Raw genomic sequence first — 15,076 nt, 5'->3', positions numbered from 1 at the left:
AATATATATAAATTTTTTATCGTACCAGCTTGCGGGCTGCAATAAGATCAAGAAACATTCGAAATACAAAACCAGGACAGCAGTGATCGTCTCCCAAATTCACGTGAAATGCAAATGGGATTTCGATCAGTAAACTATGAACGAAAATTTACTTCTAACTTGGTAAATACTTAAGTAATAAAATTGGGTGGTACATTAATATGAAGATCAGCCATCTTCATCATTTCTATAATTATGGGATATATTGTCCAAATCAGTGAGGAATACTGATGAGTGGGCAACATTTAGGCCCGAGTTCCAACGAAATGATTTCATAATTGTAGAAAAATGTCTTAGTCAGGCAAAGTAAAATTATAATTAAATATAATTATAATTATATATATAGACTCCCAGAATAAAGTCCTGCGTCCAATTTTAGCCCAAATGCTCCATATACACCCTATTACATGCCGTGAAATAAATATGGGCAAATTATTATTTTTTTTGTCATTTTGAAGATTCGATGTGCTTCTAATTATGTAGTAATAAAAAGAATTTCGTGTACACTAGATTTATTATGCCTAACCGATTTAAGAAAAAACCCATAAAAATCCCCAAAAATTTGAAATTTCCCACCAAATCTCCAAGTGGCCAACTCAAAAATTTCGTCCCCATCCACAAAAAAAAAAAAAAATGGCCAATACCGGTAACATTAGCCACCCATATAAACTGGCCACCTGGTTTGACTAGCGGGCGCTCTTGGAGGCGAAATTTTCATTCGCTCCGATTGAAATTTGGGACGCGATGTTATTACTAGCCTTCTAACAACCATGTAAAAATTGGTCTATATAGGTCCATAATTATATATAGCACTCATAAAAATCAATCCCATCCTCTTTAAAGTGTAACCGATCCGGTTGGATTTTGGTGCTCGATATTATAACATTCCTACTAAAAATCACGCAAAATGTTGGTCCATAATTATATATAGCTCTCACATAAACCGATCTCCAGATTTGAGTAATAGTTCACCTTTTTTCTATAAAGATAAATGATAGAACTTTATCGACCTAACACAGAGATGACCCACCCTTCTCAGTACAACCTAGCCGTATTTTTATTGAAAAAATTCAAATGTAACTCACCCATTTTGTTGCTACTGTTGCTAATGTTGACAGCAGGTGCTGAATATGCTCGATTTATGTGAATATTGCTGCTGTTGGTATTGCGGCGATTTTTGTCTTTTGAAGTCATCTCTACCAATGACTGGGCCGCCGACCATTCCACATAATTTTCGTCTTTGACTAACGTAACACAGTTTTTGGCTGGGGTGGTCGGTGGCGAAAAGGCTGCCAGTGGTGGTGGCGGTGGTAAATCGTGGACCAGAGATTGATGCGAGGAGTTTTTATTAATGCTGTCATTAACCACAGGTCCACCATTTGTTGTGCGGCTCTTGTCGATTTCGTGGCTATCGTTACTTCTCTTATTTGCAGTGGCAATGGCATCACCCTCATTTGCCGGGGTGCCTACTATGCGTCGGGATGCCGAAGGCTGGTATAAATCAGGAGACTTTTTGACAATGTATATGGTAGCGGTTTGCTGTAATTGTTGGTTGCCTTTTGGATGTTGCTGGTCCGCCTGTAAATCTTGTTGAGATTGGAAGGCCAATGGCTGTTGCTGTTGCTGATGTTGATGTTGACGTTTTGCATTTTGTGCTCCACGTCGACCACCTTGGCTTACAATGATGTTTGTCTCGTGTGGTTGATACGAGCGTTGGCTAACTTTGGCTGTAGTGGCGACTGTTGCTGGATATGCTGTGGAAACTGAAAATGTGGCACTAGATGGTGTTGATGGTGTATATGCGGATGCCGCAGAATTTTTGGCTAACACTATTTTACTTGTAGCCGCTATACACTCCACAGACATTTTTGTGGTGTTGACCCTTTTTGTTTTGTTGTGTTGTGCTCCCTGTTTTTTTTTTACGTTTGGTCCTTTGCTGTTCCTTTTACTTTACCAATTTGCCTTACACTTTAAATGAATGGCTATGCCAGCAATTTAGAATGTTCAAAGAAGCGAGCGGGAAAAGTGGGGGCGGGGTGGCGAAAAGGGTAGTCTTACAACCTTTTGGGTGTTCAGTTTGAGGTTTTTCTCTTTCTTCTTGGTATCCTGCAAAAGGATTCGGTCCTGCTTGCTAATATTTTTGTTATTCCTTTTAGGTGTAGCTGATTTAATGCCTCTCGTTTTGTTTTGTAAACACTGGCAGATAATTCCATAGAAATTTTCCAAAGTTTTGTTTCCTATTAAATGAGAATCTTCGTTTAATTTGTTTTGAGAATCGGATCAAAATTCATAGGATATTTTTGGAGGCGGGGCGGTAATTCCGAGTTTCTTCTTAACGAATATTTTCTAAATAATTTCACAGATTTAGGTATTGCTTTCGTTGTTTTAGTTGACTTGGGGGGAGGTTGAAATTTTTGTTTGTTGTTTTTACGAAGTTTTCTTGTAATTTTGTTCAAATATTAATTGGCTTCGGTTATTATTGACTTCAAATCGATTTGTTGCTTTATGACCTTGCAGCAGAAGGCTACTTTGTTCATTTTGATTTTGTTTTCTGTAAGAAGTAGAAAAAATTTAACAAATATTATAAATTGTAAGAGAATAAAGGAAGTAAAATTCGTAATTGATTCAAAGCATTTGACAAGCTTGCCATAAAATTGATTACGAATTTAGGAAGTCCACAGCAAGGAAACTTAAAACTGCTATAACTTCACTGAAAGAATAGTGAACACATCAGGAAAGAAATTTTTAATTAAATTTAGAAATTTTTAACTAAACTGTATCAAAAACGCAAATGCCATTCCAATTTCACAAAAATAAGCAAATAATTTTCGATAAATTAAAAAAAAAAATGTTAGACAAAATTATTATTTTTATTATTGGAGTTAAAAATTGCAAAAATTTCTCTTTAGTGCCATACGAAGTTCATGATTGGCGCATTATTGGTAAAATCTACAAATTTCAGGAAATTCAGAAGTAAAGGGTGATACGGTCAAAATTTGGTCAATATAAACTTGACGTATTTCTTTCAATTTTGCATTTAAAAAACCTGAAAACCCCTCATTGTGTGTGTGTGTTGCTCCTATTTTGATTTTGGAATTCACTCTTCAGTTGTCAAAATGCCGTCCAAGCAAGAAGGGCAGCGTGTCAAAATTTTGCTCGCGCATCGCGAAAATCCGAGCTACTCGAGCTAAAGTGTTTGGGGAACGTTTGTCGACAGCCAGGAAGTCTGGATCGGGGGGAAATCGAAAACCGGAAGCCGCTGAGACGACAAAGAGAGTTGCCGGTAGTTTCAAGCGAAACCCTAACCTCTCTCTCCGAGATGCCGCAAATAAGCTGGGTGTATCGTCTACAACCGTGCATCGAGCCAAAAAACGAGCCGGACTATCGACTTACAAGAAGGTAGTGACTCCAAATCGCGATGATAAACAAAATACGACGGCCAAAGCGCGATCCCCGACGATGCTGACGAAATTTGACTGCGTGGTAATGGACGACGAAACCTACGTCAAAGCCGACTACAAGCAGCTTCCGCGACAGGAGTTTTATACGGCAAAAGGAAGGGGAAAGGTAGCAGATATTTTCAAGCACAAAAAAACTGTCAAAGTTCGCAAAGAAATATCTGGTTTGGCAAGCCATCTGTACCTATGGCTTGAAAAGCAGCATTTTCATAGCTTCCGGGACTGTCAACCAAGAAATTTACGTGAAAGAGTGTTTGAATAAACGTCTGCTGCCTTTCCTGAAGAAACACGGTTGTTCCGTACTGTTTTGGCCGGATTTGGCATCTTGCCATTACTGTAAAATGCCATGGAGTGGTACGCCGCCAACAACGTGCAGGTGGTTCCCAAGCACAAGAACCCTCCCAACACGCCAGAGCTCCGCCCAATTGAGAAATACTGGGCTATTGTCAAGCGGAACCTAAAGAAGACCAAAAAAACTGCTAAGGACGAGCAGCAAGGCAAACTGGCTTTCTGCGGCGAAGAAGGTGGACAAGGTGGCTGTACAAAATCTGATGGCAGGTGTCAAGCGTGAGACCCGGCAATTCGAATTTGGAAAAGCGAAAGCCTAACTGAATATTTTTCCTGAATTTTATACTAATTGAACTTGAACAAGTATATACAGCAGTAAGTTCGGCTGGGCCGAATCTTAAATACCCACCACCATGAACCAAATATTAGGGTTTCCTTTGAAATTTCCTATGAGGACTATATCAGATTCTGGATTTATAAGAACCATTTTTGTTTGAGTTTTAGAGGAATTATTAACATCTCTTTAAGTGTGCAAGAAAAATATAAAATAACGTCTTGATATGAAATCTTAAATCTGTAGATTTTCATCCGAGAAGTAAAATTTGGAAATTTTACATTGAGTTTCAAGCAATTTTCAGGATCAGTTGGCCTTCTACAGCCTCAAGAAGTGAAGTCGGTCTATATGGAGGCATTACCAAATGGAGCGATAAAAACTTAATCCAATACACGTGTTTGTGAGCCTAAAATACCAGAATATTTACAATTTCAGGCAAATCAGATAAAAACTACGGTTTCTAGAAACCCAAGGAGTTAAATCGGGAGATCGTTCTTATGGGGGCTATACTAAAATATGGACCGATACTCACCGTTTTCGGCACACCTCTTTATGACCCGAAAATAGCTCTAGATTTCCAATTTCAGGCAAATAGGATAAAAACTTCGGATTCTAGAAACCCAAGAAGTAAAATCGGGAAATCGGTCTATATGGGGGCTATACCAAAAATACTCTCCATTTTGGGCACACCTCTTCATGGTCCTAAAATACCTCTAGATTTCCAATTTCAGACAAATTGGATAAAAACTACGGTTTCTATAAGCCCAAGACCCCAAATCGGGAGGTCGTTTTATATGGGGACCATACCAAAACATGGACCTACACCCATAGAAAAAATCATGAACGGCGTGGTCATTTCGAAACGATCCGTTCATGAAAATGAATCAACACACAAGTGTTGTCAAACTGAGAACAGATGGGGTCAATCTGACAACGAAAAAATGACACCATACGTTGTCAAGATAACATGATCTGAGAACGTAATGGTTACGAATTTATAAACAAAATTAAAAAATATTTCCGCTACCGTGCACGATACACGCCTTAGCACATTGCACCAACGGCGGAGTTGCCATAACAACGTCTAACGATTATTTTAAGACTTTTCATGGCTAAAGAAAAACGAATGCCGTTCATGAAATCGTGAACGCCCGTGGACGAAATCGTGAACATTCCGTTTTGATTTTTTGTGAACGTTTTCGTTTCATTTTGACAACGTCCGTTCACGATTGTGAAACGTAATTTTTTCTATTAGTGTATACTCACAATGTTTGGCACACGTATTTGTGGTCCTACAATACGTCTAGATTTCCAATTTCAGGTAAATTGAATAAAAACTGTGGTTTCTATAAGCCCAAGAAATAAAATCGGGAGATCGGTCTATATGGGGGCTATACAAAAATATGGACCGATACTCACAATTTTTGGCACACGTATTTGTGGTCCTAAAATACCTCTATATTTCCAATTTCAGGTAAATTGGATAAAAACTGCGGTTTCTATAAGCCCAAGAAGTAAAATCGGGAGATCGGTCTATATGGGGGCTATACCAAAACATGGACCGATACTCGCCATTTTTGGCACACCTCTTTACGATCATAAAATACCTCTAGATTTCAAATTTCAGGCAAATTGGATAAAAATTACGATTTCTATAAGCCCAAGACCCCAAATCGGGAGGTGGGTTTATATGGGGACTATATCAAAACCTGGACCGATATAGCCCATCTTCGAACTGCCTGCAGACAAAAGACGAGTTTGTGCAAAATTTCAGCACGATTGCTTCATTATTGAAGACTGTAGCGTGATTACAACAGACAGACAGACGGACATCGTTATATCGTCTTAGAATTTCTCCCTGATCAAGAATATATATACTTTATATAGTTGGAAATCGATATTTCGATGTGTTACAAACGGAATGACAATCTTATTATACCCCCGTCACCATTCTATGGTGGTGGGCATAAAAAGACAAACGGATTGATTTTATTTCTTAAAATTCTCACAATCTTGAATTCCAACATCTAATGCCAGATAATTTACGAAAAATGGATTTAAATGTCATTGAAGGTATAAAGCTAATCTTCGTTTATCGTTTACACCTTTTACATAATTAATCATTCAAAATTGTAATGTAATGGACATCTAGACAAACTTTTGTTTTCCTCCGTCTCTCGAATATTCTCAAAGTGGCCAAAGAGGCTGGTCAACTATAAATGTTAAGAATTTACATTTCACAGGCTGGAAAGTAGAAGTACCCAATCATAAAATTCAGAGAATGATGAAATGGCCTCCTCGATGTATCACAATCTGGTTAGGTCAATTAGATGTACAATGGTTCAACGAAGAAGCGTTTCAAATAATTCCTTATGAATTGGAGACCAGCGAATGGGAATGGGAATGTTGATGTGGATTGGGTTGTTGTTTAAACCATAGAAGTTTTAATTGAATTTTTAACGAAGCCGCCCTAACATTAACAGTAATACACGATGAAGGAATGAATGAATGAATGTTAACCAGTACCATTGGTAAGCAGTGCCATCTCATTGAAGCTCCCACCATCCCAATTCGGCCACTAAAAGCAATGACAGGTAACAACCCTGGACAACGTAAAGTGGTGGTCATTTCAAGCATAACCATATAAGGGCCTCGATTTGGTTTTGAAGGCCTTGCTTCGATTAAAAGTCTGTTATGTACTTTGAAAAAAGCTTTCACCGTTCCATAGATTTTGTCATTAATTTTAATCTCTTACTATATCATGAAATTGTATTAACTGACGTCATCATTTTGACGAAAATACAATGAGGCGAAATGTAGTGTAACAGTGTTTGGGAGCCACCGTAGTGGAATGGTTAGCATGGGGTTCAAACCCAGTTTTGACCAAACAGCAAAAAGATTTTCAACCGTTTGGACTCGGCTATAAAAATGAGGTCCCTGGTCATTGAGCTTAATATAGAATCGGGCAGCACTCAGTGATAAGAGAGAAGTTCACCACTGTGGTATCACAGTGGACTGAATAGTTAAGTGAGTCTGAAATATCGGGTTGCCACAATACCTAACCTAACCTAGAGTAACACTGCGGCAACATAATTTCGCAGATACCGAATCGGCTTAAGAGTTCTCTAAGATTCATTTACCAATTAAATCTCCTTCACAAATTCTTTATTTATGCAAATGCCAAATGGATATACCTGCAGCGTTACCCCACTGGCCTTTAAAGGCCAAAATCGTTACCATGACGTACCAGTAGCAAATAGCCAAAGCAGTAATTTGCCTTAACTGTTATTTGGATATCCTTCTTTCCTTTTGCAATGGTCATGTTAAGTGTATTTGTGAGTAAACGAATGTGCCAGGATTTGTAAATGTGTATGTGTGTGTGTTTGTGCGCTTTCCAGCTTTTGTGGCCACCTGTCAGAATATTTTGAGCATGTACGGTGACTATACTAAGAATTGTGTTTGTACAAAGGTGTAAATAAACCATAAACAGTGGATTAGAAAATGAATGGACTGGAAAGAATTGAGAGAAATACGGAGCAAGAGTAAAGTTGAGTTATCAAATACTAAGAAAGTAAGCGAGAGCTAACAAGTATATACGGCCGTAAGTTCGGCAAGGCCGAAGCTTATGTACCCTCCACCATGGATTGCGTAGAAACTTCTACTGAAGACTGTCATCCACAAACGAATTACTTGGGTTGCGGTAAATTTTGCCGATGACAAGGTATCTTAAAACTTCCTAATACCGTAATATATACCACGTAGTCCATACGTGGTATATATTAAACTTAAAATGACCGATTAAATACGTATATAATTACGTTTGACAAATTTTTCTATAGAAATAAAATTTTGACAAAATAAAGTTAGACAACATTTTCTATAGAAGTAAAATTTGGACAAAATTTTCTATAGAAATACGATTTTAACAAAATTTTCTATAGAAATAAAATTTTTACAAAATTTTCAAAAGTTTTAAAATTTTGACAACATTCTCTATAGAATTAAAATTTTGACAACATTTTCTACAGAAATAAAATTTTGCCAAAATTTTCTATAGAAATAAAATTTCGACAAAATTTTCTATAGGAATAAAATTTCGACAAAATTTTCTATAGAAATAAAATTTTGCTAGATTATTTTTGCTCGAGTGGCAAGCATGATTATGAACCGATATGGACCAATTTTTGTGTGATTGGGGATCGGCTATATATAACTATAGACCGATATGGACCAATTTTGGCATGGTTATTAGCGGCCATATATTAACACCACGTTGCAAATTTCAACCGGATCGGATGAATTTTGCTCGTCCAAGTGGCTCCGGAGTTCAAATCTGGGGATCGGTTTATATAGGGGCTATATATAATTATGGACTGATATGGACCAATTTTTGAATGGTTCTTAGAGACTATATACTAATACCATGTACCAAATTTTAGCCGGATCGGATGAAATTTGCTTCTCTTAGAGGATCCGCAAACCAAATCTGGGAATCGGTTTATATGGGGGCTATATATAATCATGAACCGATATGGACCAATTTTTGCATGGTTGTTAGAGACCATATACTAACAACACGTACCAAATTTCAACCGGATCGGATGAAATTTGCTTCCTTTAGAGCAATCGCAAGCCAAATTTGGGGGACCGTTTATATGGGGGCTATACGTAAAAGTGGACCGATATGGACCAATTTTTGCATGGTTGTTACAGACCATATATTAACACCATGTACCAAATTTCAGCAGGATCGGATGAAATTTGCTTCTCTTAGAGCAATCGCAAGTCAAATTTTGGGGTCCGTTTATATGGGGCCTATACGTAAAAATGGACCGATATGGACCAATTTTTGCATGGTTGTTAGAGACCATATACTTACACCATGTACCAAATTTCAGCCTGATCGGATGAAATTTGCTTCCTTTAGAGCAATCGCAAGCCAAATTTGGGGGTCCGTTTATATGGGGGCTATACGTAAAAGTGGACCGATATCGCCCATTTGCAATACCGTCTGACCTACATCAATAACAACTACTTGTGCCAAGTTTTAAGTCGATAGCTTGTTTCGTTCGGAAGTTAGCGTGATTTCAACAGACGGACGGACGGACATGCTCAGATCGTTTCAGAATTTCACTACGACCCAGAATATATATACTTTATGGGGTCTTAGAGCAATATTTCGATGTGTTACAAACGGAATGACAAAGTTAATATACCCCCATCCTATGGTGGAGATATAAAAAGCCGAGGTATTAAATATGTGAGAAGTTACCTGATTAATGAGAAAAATTATCCATAGACGATTTATTTTTCTCTGATCAATAAGTGCTGCCCAACGCAATATTTAGCTCAATCATAGTGAATATTTTTCGGAACCATCTGTGTCACTAACATACACACAAAAACAACTTACTTGAATTCAAAGATGTCGATTTTTTTTGAAGATTTTTGTATAGTTTCGGAGCGAATGATGCGGCTTCTATAAAATACAGACATATTCTATGAGGCTATGTATCTTTAGGATAGGTCCATTGTGACATTATAGGTGGTCAACTTCTCTCTTATCAATGAGCACGGTCCGATTCTATGTTTAGCTCAATTACAAAGGACGTCCTTGACATTACAGAAAAGTCACCAGTACCGAGAAGGGATATTCCTTCGCTGAAAAACTTTATGGTATTCTATCGAAACTGGGATTGAACCCACGAACCTTTGTATGCAATGTGAGCATGCTGGTCATTCTATAATGGTGACCACCAGCTGAAGCTAACAAATTATCTTTAAAGCTACATGAGAAATAGAGGCAATCGCACGGACGAAAAATACTGTTTTTCATATGTTTGGGTGTAAAAATTATGTTTGGGACATATATGTTAATATGTTAGAACATATTATGTTTGTGACATATAATGTTTGTAAGTATAATATGCTTAGATGCAAACATATATTAATTTTGAAATAGCCTATAAACATATATGTGTTTAGAAAGAGAGACATAGAGAGGATGCTGCAAGTAAAATAATGGAAGTAACCAATTGGCGCCTTAAAAATATATCCACACAAAGAAAATTTAATAAAATTTTTTTTCTACCAGTTTATGCCCTAAGGTGAAACATACTATATTCGAACAATACAAACAATATTTTTTTGGACCAATCCTGAAAATATATATGCTTCAAGCAAAATGTGTTTGGGGTATATGTTACAGAAGCAATTTTTATTTGAGGGTGCGTTTATCATAAATTCGGGTTTATTTTCTCTTTAGGAAAATACTTTACATAAAAATTTCGTTTGCTTAGAATTCCGGAAGAAAGTATTTTTTCTTTGGCTGTATGATTTTTAGATTTTCCGTTCAGTTCCCGTAGATTGTCCATGTTTTATATTTTGCAGAGAACTCGCTATTAATCAACCATTTCAGCCATTCCATTTCATTTCATTTTGCAATGCACTGTGCCCAATGGAAAAATCCTGTGCAAACAACACTGATGAGTTTATACGCAGAGGTTGACTTTAAATTAAATGGCATTCTGAGCGACACGAAACAATACGTAATTCATTTAATATTTAATGCCGACCGCCTCCTCTGTACACACACACACAGACGCACTCATTCATACACATAATGCCAATACAAGCATCATATTCGGCCGCCTTCACGCGTTTAACCTCATCCACCCACCATCTACCACCTACCCAGACCTCTTCATGCTATCACCATTAAGGTTGTGAAAAATTCATATTTCTTCTACCCACCCCGCCCCCTCACATACCATTTTAACTAACACACACACATACACGCATCTTATAGCAGAAATAATTGTACATTTCACGTCATGTGATAATTAAAGGTTGTCGTTGTCCAAAAATGAGATTTCTTTAGGAATTTTAACTTATTCTTCGTGTCTTCCATGCGACGGCAAAAGGGGTAGTGGCGGGTACATACATGTAAATAAATACGCAACAATTAAAGTTTTTCCTGATATGGCAGTTGTTGCTTGCTGTCTTACCGATTTGCGCTGCAATATTTTAATGATGAATATTTGTTTTGGATATGGCAACACTGGTTGTGCCTTGTAGCTGTTGCCTCATTTGTTTATTGTTGTTCAGTGAAGTAGAGCAAACAAGTGTGTTATTAAAATGAACCGATAGGTAACAGCAAGAGAGCCAAAGGAAAAGAAGAAGAAGAGTAAGCTTGAACTGCATATGATTGTTTTGTTACATATTCTTCTCTAGTCGGTCTGTGATAAATGGGTGGATGGGTTGGTGTGTGTGTTTGTATGGCTAAAGGAAGGAATATAAACTGAAAGAGAGAGAGAGAGCGTAAAATAACTATTTTAGAGAGACTATAAACCTTGAATGAGAACATCCCTGTATAACTCAGCAACAATAGTGTCAATGAGACTATCTTAATTGTTTATATTTTGTTAGATAGATTTCAATTAAAAACGATAATTTTTCAATATTAATTTTATACTAAAGAATATTAACAAAATATTTGAAGATTTTTAAATTCATATTTTCACTATGCTATTTCCTATAGCTACAGTTTGAGAGTATTTGAGTTCAATTTTAAAGGCTTTCCTTCCTGAAAAAGAACGAGGCTAGACGAGGTTGTCTGTTATAATACACGAGTGCTGATTTCATATCAACAACAATTCGTGCTGTGATTTTGGGTTGTTGTATGCTGTTTAAGCGCCTTTTGCCGAACTACCCGCTAAAATGTTGACTATGTATTATCGTGTTGCCATATGAAAATAAAATCAACTTAGCATTATTCAATTATATCCGAGCAAAAATTGAGAGATCGGAAAAATGGTAAGATTTAATCATGTTCCAAAAGGAAATTGTAGAGAAAATAATTTACAAAATGAAAATAAGAAAATTTTTATATGAATATGTGTTCTTTAAGGCAATATAGGGACCACCGTGGTGCAATGGTTAGCATGCCCGACTTGCATAGACAGGGTCATAGGTTCTATCCCAGTTTCGACCAGTTTCGACACCAAAAAGTTTTTAACGGTGGATTATCTCTAAAGAAATGCTGGTGTTTTAAAGCTTCTCTAAGTGGTTTCACTGTAATGTGGAATGCCGCTCGGACTCGGCTATAAAAAGGAGGTCCCTTGTCATTGAGCATAACATAAAGGGTTCGTTTATTTAAAAAATCAAATTAAATTTCTTTTTCAAGTTCAATTAGTATAAAATTCAGGAAAAATATTCAGTTAGGATTTCGCTTTTCCAAATCCGAATTGCCGGGCCTCACGCTTGACACCTGCCATCAGATTTTGAACAGCCACCTTGTCCACCTTCTTTGCCGCAGAAAGCCAGTTTGCCTTGAACTGCTGCTCGTCCTTAACAGTTTTTTTTTTGTCTTCTTTAGGTTCCGCTTGACAATAGCCCAGTATTTCTCAAGTGGGCGGAGCTCTGGCGTGTTGGGAGGGTTCTTGTCCTTGGGAACCACCTGCACGCTGTTGGCGGCGTACCACTCCATGGCCTTTTTACCGTAATGGCAAGATGCCAAATCCGGCCAAAACAGTACGGAACAACCGTGTTTCTTCAGAAAAGGCAGCAGACGTTTATTCAAACACTCTTTCACGTAAATTTCTTGGTTGACAGTCCCGGAAGCTATGAAAATGCTGTTTTTCAAGCCACAGGTACAGATGGCTTGCCAAACCAGATATTTCTTTGCGAACTTTGACAGTTTTATGTGCTTGAAAATATCTGCTACCTTTCCCGTATAAAACTGTCCCGGAAGCTGCTTGTAGTCGGCTTTGACGTAGGTTTCGTCGTCCATTACCACGCAGTCAAACTTCGTCAGCATCGTCGTGTACAGCCTCCGGGATCGCGCTTTGGACGTCGTATTTTGTTTATCATCGCGATTTGGAGTCACTACCTTCTTGTAAGTCGATAGTCCGGCTCGTTTTTTGGCTCGATGCACGGTTGTAGACGATATACCCAGCTTATTTGCGGCATCTCGGAGAGAGAGGTTAGGGTTTCGCTTGAAACTACCGGCAACTCTCTTTGTCGTCTCAGCGGCTTCCGGTTTTCGATTTCCCCCCGATCCAGACTTCCTGGCTGTCGACAAACGTTCCCCAAACACTTTAATTACATTTGTAACGGTTAATTTGGCAACTTTTAGCTATTTTGCCAGCTTTGCGTGCGAGTAGCTCGGATTTTCGCGATGCGCGAGCAAAATTTTGATACGCTTCTCTTCTTGCTTGGACGGCATTTTGACAACTGAAGAGTGAATTCCAAAATCAAAATAGGAGCAACATTCTACACACACACACCTTCAAAATGAGGGGTGTTCAGGTTTTTTAAATGCAAAATTGAAAGAAATACGTCAAGTTTATATTGACCAAATTTTTACCGTATCACCCTTTAGAATCGTACAGCACTCAGTGAGAAGTTCACCACTGTCGTATAACAATGGATTGAATAGTCAAGTGCCATTATACCTAAGTGGTTTTAACGGAGTTTTTTTTTTTTTTTGTCATTGAGCTAAACATGGAATCGGACAGCACTCAGTGATAAGAGAGAAGTTTACCAATGTTGTTCATAATGGACTGAATGTCTAAGTGAGCCTGAAATATCGGGCTGCCACTATACCCAAAATAAAAGTCTTTGGATGATAAAGATGATATTGGAAGAGATGACACCTGCTGCGTATTCTTGCCCATAGTCGGTTATTCAGCGGAAATATATACATATATTATCAATGGGATGGAATAGATTATTACTAAGTGTTTTTGAATTCGAGGCTATCGCCATGCCCAGGGAATTCGTCGCCGTATTTGCAATGATTTACATGGTATTGCTATGGCGATGTGTGGTTCATAAAGTGTTTTGGCTGGGTCTTTCAAGAACAGTATTAATTTCGTCTTGGCTCTGCATTGTGTGTTTTTACGTATGTAAGGTCAATTATAACGCGTCGTCGGCTCAGAGACCACACATAAGTGTGATGAGTAGTTCTCTTGTCCGTCTACCAATCTCGTCGTGGCAAGTGGTTTTCGTTATCCGCTAAAATCTTTCTGTAACTCTTTGGATCAGTCACCGTCAAGTCTCCAAAAGAGAAGATCACATAGCCCTTGTTCGGGGTTCGAGACTACTCTTACAATGAGTAAATGCTAAATACTTTATTTTCGTTTTCCTAGCATACATATTCTTTACGTCAATTCTCTATAGATCTGAAAATTCGGTTTTCAGATTCTGACCTAGAATCTGGTATCGCTATATCTGCTCTTAAGTTTGACGAGCAGATGTTGCGTTAATAAAGCCAACGATATTCTTCTCAACACTATTAGAGAAGGTGGTAGTATCTACCATCGCACCTGGAGAAGGTATATGATATAGAGCAATACTTTAATTTTGGGCGGTGAACCTGTAACATGTTTCTCTCGGACTTCGACAATCTCTGATTTTGACAATCTTTTTGAGTTTGGTGAGAAAACCAAATTGTTGTTTGTTTCATCCAAAACTAACATTTTGGATTAGCTATATCAAAAAAAAAAAAAAAAAAAAACAACAGCTACAGAGTTTAGCTCTATCCGATAAGAAGCCATCCGAAAGTGAACAGTTTGTGAACAAACCAAATAATCGGTTTTATTTTGAAACAAGTGAGTAAAGTAGAAAGTTGGGCAGGGCCGACTATATCATACCCTAAACCACCCCTACTGAATTAGTAAACATTGCTTGTGGGGTATGAGTGGTGTAGGATTGGGAGATAACCCGCATTTCCATATGTAAGAACATTAAGGGGTACATGGGAGTTTTATCACAATTTGATATTAGGACCTATAGTTGATTTTGAACCTACACTGGCGATCAAAACCGAGTGCATGTTTACGATATTTTTATTTAGGGTGTCAAAAAATTTTGAATAATAGACGGATAATTTTGAAAATTTCAGGGAATGCTATTTATTATGTTAGTAATAAAATTTAGAAAGCAGAAAAAAATA

The 15,076-nt window shown here is 37.7% G+C and overlaps 1 protein-coding gene across 1 annotated transcript in view; it reads right to left on the bottom strand.

Annotated features, from left to right (window-relative positions):
* Nucleotides 1–2,584, bottom strand: part of LOC142236342 (uncharacterized) — a 59,467-nt gene extending 56,883 nt beyond the window's left edge. The window contains exon 1 of the mRNA XM_075307593.1: nt 1,125–2,584. Coding sequence (XP_075163708.1) covers nt 1,125–1,905 — 781 coding nt within the window. The 5' untranslated portion in view covers nt 1,906–2,584. The remainder of the gene's footprint in view (nt 1–1,124) is intronic.
* Between the last annotated feature and the right edge of the window lie 12,492 nt (nt 2,585–15,076).

The sequence above is a fragment of the Haematobia irritans genome, chromosome 4 (genome assembly GCF_050003625.1).
Source record: "Haematobia irritans isolate KBUSLIRL chromosome 4, ASM5000362v1, whole genome shotgun sequence".
In the NCBI taxonomy this organism is placed as follows: Eukaryota; Metazoa; Arthropoda; class Insecta; order Diptera; family Muscidae; genus Haematobia; species Haematobia irritans.
This window is presented reverse-complemented; position numbering and strand designations above follow the sequence as displayed.